We start from the raw sequence: 12,556 nt of genomic DNA on the forward strand, positions 1-12,556 counted from the left end.
TGGGTGTACACGTCGATACGACGCCACGGTAGAGCAGCATTGTTTGCCCGAAAGACAACACCAGTAATTGTCTCCGTCCGCTTCTCCGTAACCCAGTACCCGATTACCGGGAAAAATACACGAAGTAGCAAGTGAATCGAAAGTAGTAGTCAGGGTGCATCCGGTTTTCACGATCATTGATCATCGATCATCGTTAACGCGGATTTGATTTTTCGCCTAGACGATAGTCGCACGAGTCGATCGCTTCTCCCCTACTCTCCTACCTTTCTTCCCGTGCGAGGAACGAACGAGTGACTAATTGTTCGCACGCGATAAACCAGACGGACGATAAATTTTTCTATGGCACTCAACCGGCGCGGGTGAGAGGCATCGCCATGTGGTGGCCACGTTCCGCCGCCGCAATACCCGGAGAACCGGAGACTCGGTGAGCCGACGACCGGGAGAACCGGAGGAGCAACGCTACTAATTGCTCATTAGCCGGGTTCACAGGCATTCCTGAACGCGTTACGGGCAACGCCGCTCTCTTACTCTTCGAAGAAAAAACCCTCGGTCCCGCAGCCCGATGCACAGATGAATAATAATTGTTGTGCGACATCGATGTGTGCACGGAACGGGATCGACGAGAGGGAGACGTTGCAAAGAACCGCTCTTCGTCGCACGAGACCGAGAGAGAAATAGAGGCAGTGTAATTTCATGCTACAGCTGGAATTATCCCTGGAAATTTCACTTCCTCTTACCGATTTTCTCAGCGAAATCGAGCCGGCATCGCTCGGGCGCATTGTCAATGGTGTTACGGTCTTGCCTTATCACTTTATTTTAACGCCCCCTCATTTTCGTTATCCATGTCCTTAGTCTCACTCGATTTCATCAGCCGCCAACCACCCCCGAGTCCCGCGCCTCCTCACTCTCTCAGACCATGATTAATCGTTGTAAATAAACGTCCTCGGGTAGGACTGCCTCGAGAAGGATTTCGCCAGACCTGGGTGGTTATTTCTTGCCCTTGCGGGTGAGTTGTGCGGAATTTGCCGGTGAGAGCGGGGGATGAAGCGGGTGGCGGTGGCGGCGGTGCGGAGTCGAGAATTTATAGGGAGTGTCCCACGCGTGTATAATTTAGTATCCCGCTCGCGAGAATATGAGATAGGTAGTTAAGAAAATGTGTAATACCGTTACTTCGACGAGTTTCTCGCCGTCTTCGTCACCCCCGCTTTCCGCCTCCAGCAACCCTCGAAGTTTCGTACTTTCTTGCCCTAAACTCTGACCCCGCTAACCTTCATCCCTTATCCCTTACCCCGCTCCGTCTCTTCAGCTCGGTAACTGCTAGTGCCAAGAGTAGTTAGCCGTGTCCCGAGGCAGGCGACCGACCGAGGACCCATTAAAATCCTCGCGCATCGATCCCTTTCAGCCGTTCAAGGATCGACCTTTCGTCCCGTCGTCCTTGATTGCAAGACTGCAAGCTCCTTCGGAAACAGAGATTTTTAGAACAGCTCTCTTTTCACCCTTTCCCCTTTTCATTTCGTCCAAGGGGCAGAGTCGGGGCCAAGCCTTACATAATCGGGGATCTCGTCAGGGTGCTCAACCTCTCGAGAACTGGGTCGAGCCTCGGAGCGTCTCTTAATTAATTACCTTCTTCAGCTCGCTGGAGTTTCTCTCCGTTGGCACGGAGGGGAGGCACCGGCGTCGAAAGTATGTAGCGGGCGCGTGTTTCTAGTAGCTGCCCCTTGAACACGCCAACCCCGGTTTCTCGGACGCACCGCGTGGAAAGAACTTGGCCGAGCGTGAAGGGTGCGAGTGTCTTTCCTTTTATCTATCGCGAGGACGCAAGACCAGGGCAGAGATCCTGCCGAGGTGGGGCGACTGCAAGGAAAAGCGCGGGGCTTGCGAAGTATATTGTTACGAGGAACAAGGATTAGATAATTAATGAGGCGAGGTTAAGTATCTCGGAGTAAGCGAGTACCCAGCTATTCTTTACACTCTCCCTCACTTCTTCTTCTCCTTCTTCTGTCTCTGCATCCCCCAAGCGCGAGAGCAGAGTACCAAGATATTTGTGTAATGATCACGGTGCCGCATTTACTCCCTTAAAAACTTCCCTGAAACTCACTCACTCACCCTCTCTTATTCTATCCTCGGAGATGAGCGCTGTTGTGATCCGGTGATCGAAGCCCCTCGCGATTCTGCAGCTTCACGAAAACAGGAAGAAGAAACATCCCCCTTCATTCACACCCCGGTCTGAGTAACAAAAAAAGGAGAAAAACCGGGGTAAATTACTCAGAAGAGAAACAACGTAATGAGGGCGCAAAGTGAAGCGGCGAGCTTCCCAGCGCGAGAGACCGTAAGAACAAAGTGTTCTTCGCTGACTGCAGAACTATCGAGTAGCACGCCGTGGTTGCAACTTGGCTGCACCAACTCCCGAGGGGTCAACAGCAACGGTGGGGGGCAATTAAAGCGTCTGAAGCCGCTAACGAGGATCACCTTGCCAGGAAATTTTCATCCTCGAAGCATCCCGGCGGTCTTTCAACGGAACACGAGTTCGCGGAAATCACTGATTGCTCAAAGAGTGCTTTTTTCTTAGAAACAAAAGAATCACTTTTTTAAAAATATTGTCAACGTCTCGTCTGATCGAAATGTCTCGAGCGAGTCTTGCTCCAAATTTTTCTTTTCCTCTCTGGTTCTCTCTCTCTCTCATACCTCACTTCCATCCTGCTGTTTGCCGGTCCATAGCCAGATTCTGACGGATAGAGGGTTAAGAGCAGGTGCACCTGAGGACATGCACGTTTAGAGATGATTGTTTAATTCACCGAATTCTCGGCTAATGGAGCGAAGCGGTAATTAAAATTCTCCCCAAATACCAACATCATTAAACCCTTTAGATGCACAAAGGAAACCGCGCAAATGATTCGTCTGGATGGGCGTTTCGGATATTAGGATTTTCGTAAGTGTCTCGGTGGCTATCACTGCAGAACGACAACGAAGATGATGATTAACGTTCGATTAAAACTATATACACCAACTTTGTAAGGTCAGCCGTCTCCAACACCTGCTAGTTTTTTTCTATTCCGACGGACTCGAGAATTGTTGGTGGGCCCGCCGCTGGGTGGGCCCGAAACCAGCTTCGCGCAATATATCGCTGTGGTAATTACGGAGAGGTTTTAATTAAATTTAATGAAGAATAATGTATCGGATACGCGCGCGCTGCACGCCACTCGGCGGCACCATAATATTATGATCCATGCACTTATTTTTCAACCAGAAGGATACAAACATCTCAATACAACTCGGATTCCCGCAGTCACTGGGACCCCATTCCGTCCGAAGAAAGTCCCGGCGCGGCGGTATAAAGCGATAGTGGAAAATTCAGGCGAGGAATGTTTTTCACAAATCACTTGGAGCGGATCTCGGGCTAGCTTAAGTTCCCTCGCATGCTTTGTCTCGACTGGACAGAGACATCAGGCGAATTTCACTGCGGCTCGGGGGCGGCGAAACACATACAAATGGAAATTAAGTCGAGGACTCGGGCTTTCCTTGACATTTTCTGCCCGCCTTCGTGAGCGGAAAAGCAGAACTCCGCAGAGTTCCGTTCACACGATTCGGGGTGAAGTCAGGCTCGCTTACGGAGAGACAAAAGCTCGGATTATAAGGGATGGTTAATTATTAAAACTGTTTTGGCCGGTAATTAAATTCTGGGGTAGAAATATCCGCATTCGCATATATGCACCGGGTACGTTGTTTGCAGCTTCTTTCTGATTAAAAATCGTGCGATAAAGAAAAAAATAAATAAATTCAACCGACGACAGAACTACCACTACTTCACACTGCCTTCCCCCGATTTCATGGCTTCTCCCTCGTACCAGCTGCGTCGTATTTTCACCGAGGTCTTAAACCCCGCCTGAGAATAATATACGGAGTAAAATGAGATCCCTTGATTATCCCATAGGAATCGGTCGGCAGAGCGCTGTATGCATATACGCATCGTGATCAAATGACCAAGCAATTTCTTATGAAATTCCGTTCCGTCTTCCTTTAATATCGATTTAAATTCTCCGCCACTTTTATACCTAGTCAAAGAATTCAACTATCAGTTCGTTTTCACCATAAACTCAGAACAGATTGCGATTCCATGAACTCGTGGAGGGAAAAAAATGACGATAACAGCAATAGTAATAGTAATAACAGTGAGCACGCTGATAAAAAACCTCGCAGACGACCTTCAGACTACCGAAGAACCCTCTCCTCCCTCCACGAGCACTTTATCCAAACATTTATCAACACTTACTCCGCGCCGTCTTTTCATCACCTAAGTTATTCGTTCACGTACAAGATCACGGAGCCCATGTCAATTTGCATAGGCAAACCTGTCTCCCATTCACCCAAATTCTCCGTACTTGTTAAAACTTTTTTGATGCCGAATACGTACGTTAATTCAGACGCTCTTTAATTTCGCAGTTATCAGCTGAGGATGCATCAGCATTTCGAAAGGTGCAGTGACTTCTATTCCCTCGCTTCGAGTGACGGAAGTTTGACCCGTCAAACGGTTCACTATCGTCAAAGAAGTTTCTGCTCTGACGGAGGAACGCGGGCTTCAGTATCTCGTGCACTCTGTACAAAGAAGGAATCGATACTGAACCGTGTTAGGTGCACTGTCACGGGGCCGTCGGCTGGTGTGAGTTAATTGAAAAATGCATAAGAACGTACCCTCTGGTATGACTGTAAACGCGTTTTCGATTCAACCCGAGATCCGGCCGCTCTCTATAAATAGACTCAGCAGCTCCCCGCACCTTTGAGCTGATCGAATGGCCATCATACGAAGCGCGCTGTACCAATCTCACGCCTGTTTTTACAGGAGATGAAGAAAGACGGAGATGAAGATGAATTGGAAAGAGAGAAGCTCGTGGCAGAGCGGTCGAGTGGAAACGTACGACGCGTAGTGTGATTTCGGTCTAAGAGCAAACCGCAGTGGTGGAGAAACCAGTAATAACACTTTTACCGTTATTTTGCAATGTAAAGATTTTTTTTTTTTTTTTCAACGTAAAAATGCAGCTGCAGGGACGCGACGCTAAAGTCTAGACGGTATGCATATAATAATTTTGAAAGAATATTCGAATGCAAATCCGCCCACCTACCAATCTAGACAAAACTGAAATATCCGAGAGCGAAAACGCGACAGTTTGGCGTCGCCAAAAACTCGGCAAGATTCAAGATTCAAGTGAAAGAGAGAAAGAGAGAAGGGGCAGGAGAGTAAGGGTCTCTTTCTGGTTCTCATCAGCATGCGAAAACTTTGTTATTTGTTTGAACACGTTAAATTATGCATGCACAATATGCCGACGACGGGCGAGTACGTCGAGTTGGAAATAGGGGTGGGTGGTTGGGCGGGTTAGGAGAAAGGGGGGAAGCGGTACTGGAATAAGCGGGGACGAGGGGGAGGGCAAACCGGGGCTGCGAAGGGGGTGCGTTTATCCCGCGTGCGCGCGTAATTGAAACAACAATAAAGTGTGAGCGAACAACAATGAACGTGCGTAATAACCCAGAGCTCTTTGCCGAAGCGTTGACGCCACCCTCAAGCCGGATCCGGGGGGTGGGAGGTGGGTGTTAGTGTTACTGCACGTTGACGAAAACGCGGTGGAGGAAAAGCTCAACAAAGAGCAGCGGGACGTCTGAGTCGCGAAGCTGAGCAACGCTCCCGCTGTCCCCGCGGGGTGAAAGATGAGGAGGCGTGAAAATATTATTAACTTGAAGCCTTTTTCCACCTTGGTGAATTTCTCGACTCTCCCGCAATTACCCAACGATGAGTTCACGCCGCGCAGAACGAGGAGTTAGGGAAGGGAATAGTTACTGGCTCTCCGAGAGGTGAACCGGACCCTTGATTTCCGAAGGGGATTACTCGCGCTACCAGACCCGGCTTACTTCCGCACCACGACACAAATGCGCGGATGTGCGTGCACGCTAGTGTATTACGGCATGACGATCCGCGCGCATTTATAAAATATTATATCGCACAATGATAACTAATCGCTGCAGGAAGAGTTCGCGCCGCATATTGCAACGTTCACAAAGGGGGTGCGTGCCGGCCTCTTTCTTACCGCAATGAGCCAGTCAATCGAAGCGCACTTGTACACAATATTTTCACCAAGGGATGGTGGGGAGTCCGTTGGTTCGAGCCGGTTGTTTCTGCCCGGCCAACACGTGGATGGCCGAACAAGAGCTGCACCGTCGTCGCTGTGGTAAAGTGTTTCGCATCTGCACGCGGGGTACTCGCTCGATCGCTCAGGGGTATTTTGCACACCCGTGCAGCGTGGCGGAGGCGCATAAAGGACGGGGAGAAAACTGGTATGAAACCCCGCGCCCCCGATACACGCCAGGAGGCAGCGAAAGGGTGCACGAGGGAGATAAAGTGACTCGAGGCAGCTGGCGTCGCGTCGTTCACCTACGGCAGTCTCTATTCGTCCCACATAACCAGTGACCCATATTCCCTTGGGTAACTGTAAATCTGCGGGATTTCCATCCGTGTTTGCATTGTCGTATTTTCCGGACGTCGACCACCGTCAGTTCCGAGAAGTGGATGCGGAGCGGCGGCGTCAATTGCCGTGAAAAATATCAACTCACCCGGGAAACCCGGCTTTGGACACAATTATCGTTATCTAGTCGTAAGCCGGAGGATTCCGTTTGTTTGCGACTTGCAATGACCGTTGCTTCCATGCCCGAGTACTTCGGTGGGGGCTTCCAAACGGTGCGTCCCTTCGGCCTGTGATCTGGTTGCAACGCGTGGACGCCGGATGGCTTCAGTCCGTTTCAAACGCCGCGAAAATGCCTGGAATTGTTAATTTCGCTTCACCCTACCTTCTCTACGACTGCGGGCACATTTTACGGGGGAGCGAGACACCCTGCAACGTGCAACCCTTGCGCTTTCAAGCCAGCTCACGACGCTCGTCTGCACGTGTATAACCGACTCGCACTCACCCTGGTCTCACCCTTTCTTATAGCTCGGTACCAACCAGCGGTACGAGACATTCGCGACCAAGCAGTGGCAGTACCACCGGCGGCACGAGTAGCGCCAGACCTCGGCGTTATTACCGACGATAAATCGCCACCTTTAATAAGAACGCCTGCGTGCCAGCCGTACAACCACGTCGTGCTTCGCTATGCCAGACCGTCAGAGAGGAGGAAGAACGAGGGTAAAAAACAGAGACAGAGAGAGAAAAAGAGAGAGAGAAAGAGAGAGAGAGAGAGAGAGAGAAAGGAAATTGAAAGCAGTCGACCTTTCGCCGATTCATTTATGCAAGAGAACAGTTCATTGATTTTTCTTGTTCTATATTGTTATCGCATTCTCGCGACCTTAAGCTCCGCGCGTCATAGTATGAGAAAAAGCACAGCGGATCAACAAGCTCGTCGACAGTTTTGACGAGTCGTGCGAACGGTTCAACCACCGATCACCTGACGCTCCTGCATCTGCAGCCTTGGTGACACCTTGGGGGCGCGCCACTTTCGAAGGGTGTGTTTTAATCTCGAATAGAAATTCAAATTCAAATTCCCGTTCTGAATGGAACTGAGATTAGTGGTGATGCATTATTCCATTATGTACCACGTCGCTGACACACATTTCTTCGCTAAGCTTTTTCCGATACCAGACACACCGGGTCGCGGGCCAGCTGCAGGTTTGTCATATGTGTGTTATAAAAAAGTATTAAACCGAAAAATTGAGGATAGGAAGGATCACAAGGTAGACGGAGAGCCACTAAGTGATCAGGCCTTGAAAACAATTCCCTTGCGATGTCTGACGGTGTTCTTTTCTTCTTTTTCTTCCTCTCCAGCTCCCTACGAATTCCGTTCGGGGCCGCTCACCCCTGATTTCCATGATCAGAACAGCAGGTGCATTTCCCATGATGAAGCACCGTACCGCACACAAAAAGTCCTGGGAGTAAAGACTGACCAACAGGTTCGATAGCGTCGAGATTCAGGCATCTTCTATACAAGATTCTACCAGTCTTTGTCGAAACAATATACGAGACATCTCAAACCAGCCTATCGACTATGCTAGCTAAGTGGATCGTTTGGCATCTGATAATCTGGTTCAAATTAGACACATCTCGCGATCGAGGGGACAAGATTTCATGGCTTCGCGGACTATAAATACAGCAACGACGAAAGAGAAAACGAAAAAACGATATCTTCACTTCAATCATGGCGTCACCGTAGATAAATAACGACATACCAAAGGATTTTTTAGCGGAGCTAGTAGCACCACACTGCGTGAAGCTCTACGGTATAATTGGGACGCGAGGAATTCTTCCGCCAGGTGGCACCTAATTGGTCCACCAAGAAGCCACGCGGGTGGCCCGGCGTTAATTATGCGTGAAGACTTTCTTCGTTTTTCCGGCGCGAGCGCAACGTTTGCGGATCGCTATACGTCAACAAGGAACGCAGTATTCGGTACATTGCTCACCGAAAGCGTAACAGTGGACAAGTGCAGGTGCACAGCTTATACGAACGTACGCATATGATTACAGGCGGCAGCACGTGTTCACGGTCTTGTCGAAATAATTGTGTCAAGGGAATTTTCATTTAGCAAAGAACTTTCGTTGTTCTTCTCCATTTCCCATATCTTGGTTAATCCTCAAAGTGCATTCCAGTTTGCGCTTGATGAATTCAAGATGAATAAAGGACTGTTAATTACTGACGGCGATTTTCACGATTTCTACTTTCAGACGCTACCTCTTCAGTGACAGCATTCTGTTCGACTTCATTCCAAGGCTGAATGTTACCGGATCCAAATATCGTGAATATCAGCCACGCTGATATCTGACATATGATGATTATCCAGAAAATATTTCTCCAGGTACCGAAGGTGTGCTGAAAAGAAGTCGATTGGTGGGAACTTTTCGTCGTTGATATTGAATAAAGAATATTTTTTGTTTTTATCGTGATGACTTGCAGTAAACCTCGTTTTTGGTAAAGTGCCCTGTCAGGGCTGGGATAACGAACGCCGGAATAGTGCCAGGGGTGTTTGTGATGCCCATCAAAATACCTGCGAAGTTCGGGGACAAGTCGTTCTGGTTGCACAAGTGGCCAATGAATACTGTACCGGCTACGACGATATTTATGCAAAGAAGAATCGTTGTGGCCAACCTGTGACACCCGATGTAAGCGATGATTAATATGAGTACAGCGGTCGGGACGCAACCTAGCGTGGAGGAAAACGGAACGCTTCAGCGTCATCTTCAGACACACGGGTGAGAGGTTCAACCAAGTTGAAAATCACTCGAGACTTCGTCGAATGTTACTAACTTATAGTGACGGCAATTTTTCTCGCTACAGTCATCTTCCAAATACCACGCGTTCTTCCCCAGTCCAACAACTTTCCGAGGCATGGATTGAGAATTGCGATGATCAGATACGGAAAGCAGGTTATCCCCGCGTTCTGAAACATTAAAGCAATTCTCACATGCGAGGGCCAAAAAAGCGAAAGGCAAGGTCGACTCACCGCTTTGATGTTGAACTTCAGTACATGATTCATATAGAGAGGCACCGTGGTCAGTAAAAAGTACCAGGAAAAATTGCCAAGAGTATTGGTTAGTATCAGGGCCCAGAACGGTACCGAAGTAAAAATGGCCTTCCATGGTACTCTGGGCTTGTTCTCAGAAAAGGGTTTGCGGTGAGCGTAGGTGCCGCAAATGTATTCCCGTTCTTCTTCAGTGATAAACTTTTGCGACTCGGGATTATCGGCGAAAAAGAGGATGAAAATAACACACCAGATCAAAGGCAGAGTTCCGTGAACGTAGAATACGGCCTCCCAGCCTGCGGCGCTTATGATTTGAGCGGTGGTCAGTATCGATATCACCGTACCGAGCGGCATGCCCGCGTATATGATCGCCGCCCACATTCCCTTCTCCTCGTAAACAACCCACTTGCCCATCAGCACGTTCATTACCGGTAAGTTCGAGGAGCTTACTAAACCGGTGAAGAAGCGAAGAGCGTAGAGCGCGTGGAGATGCGCTCGTGCCGTCAGCGGCAACAGAATCGTTGTAACAGCGTTGAAAAACACCGTGACGATCAACACCCACTTTGAGTTAAACCTGCGGGAAGTACCGAGCCACAATTACACGGCGATTGCTCGGTCTGTTCTCTCACCTATCGGCACAGTATCCACTGGGAAACATGCCGAGCAGGTATCCGGCGAAGTAGATGCTAACGACGAGTCCCTGCTCAACCGGTGTCCATTCGAACGGTCCTTGGATCGTGGAAACCTCGGTATGGTCATTGGTGAACTGTGGGCACTGTGGTGCTGTCTCACCCTCTTTGACGGGCTTGCGTTTCGTCATACCAATTATAGCCGTGGCAATGTTAACTTTTAGTCCGTAGATTATCATGTTCGCGACGCAGAGCATCATCGCGTACGCGGCTCGGACGTAACCCACTGCGCGGAGGGAAAAGTCGAGAGGTCAGTAATACAAGGATTTACGATTTTCGGTAAGGTATTCGACTCACCCATTATCAGAGAAATAGAGAACTATGAAACGTCAGTGCTGTTAACACGCCCCGTCACTCGATCGTCTATTTTTCCATCAGTAGATCCTTCGTACGTTGAATAGTCACTCGATCTAGCGGTCGGTGCCAAAGCCTTCAATGGTACTTAGTGGTTTTCTACAAACGCACGCGCACACAACGCTCTTCTCAAGAAATGCGCACCGTGTCATCCATTTCGGGGTGATTAGAGGGCAGACGCGGACTAAGCCTGACAAATGGACCTGGCTGGACACGTTCAACTATACGTCTACACGTGGCGAAGTTGCCGTCTTCAGAAATGTTTGCCACCAGCTACATAGCTCGGCTTCAACCCGTAGACCTAAGTTTTTGTACATAAATCGACGGCAAACTCCAGTTCCAGCTGGATTATGAATTATTACTATGGTATCAATTATTTCCAAGTATATATGTATAGGAGAGGACTTTGGCTTCTCAATAGATCGACTATATCTCTACCCAAGGAATTACTGCTACTGATGTTAGACGAGCGACCTGAGCGTTATACAGTCGTTGATAATGTTAACCGATTACTATTTCACACGATTCAAAGTATATTTTGATCGTATCGAGGACTAAATTGTTCTTGGGCTATTCACCTCGATGACAAATGGAGGACTGATCATCCAGACAGAGCGAACGTCCCGCTGTTGCTCCCGAAAAATCGGAAGATTATTAGTGCTGACTAAGAAAAAATTTTGACCGAAGTTTTTTCATCGTTTCACTAACCTGTGGTCGTTGAATAACCCGCAGCAGTCAGCCATGCAACGACTCCGCCCCGGTCTTATCTAAAAGTTTTTAGGGACCAGATGGACCCTAGGATTGAGTCGTTTTATTTCCAGGCTGTAGACAACGGACGAAATAGGCAAGTGGGTATAGTCAGAAGTAAAAGCAGCACTTTTTAAAGGCCGTGAAAGGGTCACGTCGTTAGCACGCACTTAGGAACAACTCGACCCGGTCGGCCTACCATCAGAGCCTTTGTCTTCATTCACAGCTTGCTTTTTATGATAATTTTTATTCGTATTACCTGGTATAACACAAAGACCAGCGTAGCAACTGACGCCGGTCTATTATTCTAGCGCATTTCTGGCTTTCTTGCTTTTTCAAAATACGACGGAACAACCTCTGCGAAAAGAATACGCGGTCAGAAATGATGCTCCGAATCTTGAATGTACGCATGCATCACTTATATACCTATATGCGAGATCTGTGACGTACACGTTACTCGACGATGGCATCCTCAGCTCCGATCCATATTTACTATAAATCGATGTGTCGCCACGCGCATCACGATTTCTCACCAATTTTCTGCACTTTTCATTCCATTATCACCACCATCATTGCTACGTCCCTGTACCTTCTTTTTCAATTTGCCACGCGATTTGGTTTAAATTTCGTTGATCCGAGTTGCTTGCCTGCACTCATAAAATGTACACGAATACGTCATCCTTCCACGTCTTTCACTGGAAATTGGGTTATTCGTTACTCCGATATCTGGACAAGGATACAATTGGGAGTGTCGAAAAGTTGGAAGATCATGGCTTCTCTCTATTCACCGATTACACGGATAGAAATTTCGTTTCTCTTCTGCCTTTTGAGCGTGCCGCAGATAGGTACGACAAACTTACGATGCCGGCAGAACGGATGACCGTTAGGTATATTCGAATACACGCCGAATATACGAAGCCGAGATAATAGCGTAGCGACGTGGCCCGGATTATCAAAAGAGTTGAGACAGCGTCTGGCAACCCTCTCGCGGGTTTCGGACTCGAAGGATATGATCCGCTTAATGTGTCCAAAGCTTAAGACTTACGAGTATAATGAATGATACGGGACTAAGCTCGACAGAGAAGCCCTGCCGAGTGACGGCTTACATGAATATTGATGTCACGGTTGATATTAATACGGTGACGTCTCGCGGTTGAACTGGTCCCGAACGCTTTGGTCTTCACCGCCTAACATCCCAGCGGTACGTCGCACCTCGAAAACTCAAACAATCTCACTTCGTTGAAATATCAAACGTAATTGTCACCACACTGTCAGC

General features: G+C 48.5%; 2 protein-coding genes across 5 annotated transcripts in view; one reads left to right on the forward strand and one right to left on the reverse strand.

The window, feature by feature from the left end:
* Nucleotides 1-12,556, forward strand: part of LOC124306763 (teneurin-m) — a 342,803-nt gene that overhangs the window by 80,392 nt on the left and 249,855 nt on the right. The gene's annotated exons all lie outside the window — the stretch shown is intronic.
* Nucleotides 8,662-10,480, reverse strand: LOC124307255 (sialin-like). The gene is made up of 6 exons (XM_046768773.1): nt 10,477-10,480; nt 10,120-10,405; nt 9,473-10,064; nt 9,277-9,409; nt 8,931-9,172; nt 8,662-8,841 (listed from the first exon to the last, which is right to left on the reverse strand). Exons 1-6 carry the CDS (start codon nt 10,478-10,480, stop codon nt 8,662-8,664), a joined length of 1,437 nt encoding a protein of 478 aa, XP_046624729.1.

This window comes from Neodiprion virginianus, chromosome 6, assembly GCF_021901495.1.
Source record: "Neodiprion virginianus isolate iyNeoVirg1 chromosome 6, iyNeoVirg1.1, whole genome shotgun sequence".
In the NCBI taxonomy this organism is placed as follows: domain Eukaryota; kingdom Metazoa; phylum Arthropoda; class Insecta; order Hymenoptera; family Diprionidae; genus Neodiprion; species Neodiprion virginianus.

Bases quoted from the DNA above. Each gene is read 5' to 3' on its own strand.
- LOC124307255 (XM_046768773.1), bottom strand. The intron at 10,065-10,119 runs GTGAGAGAACAG...TACTTCCCGCAG, and splicing joins AGTGGATACTGTGCCGATAG to GTTTAACTCAAAGTGGGTGT. The intron at 9,173-9,276 runs GTTAGTAACATT...CCTCCACGCTAG, and splicing joins AAAAATTGCCGTCACTATAA to GTTGCGTCCCGACCGCTGTA.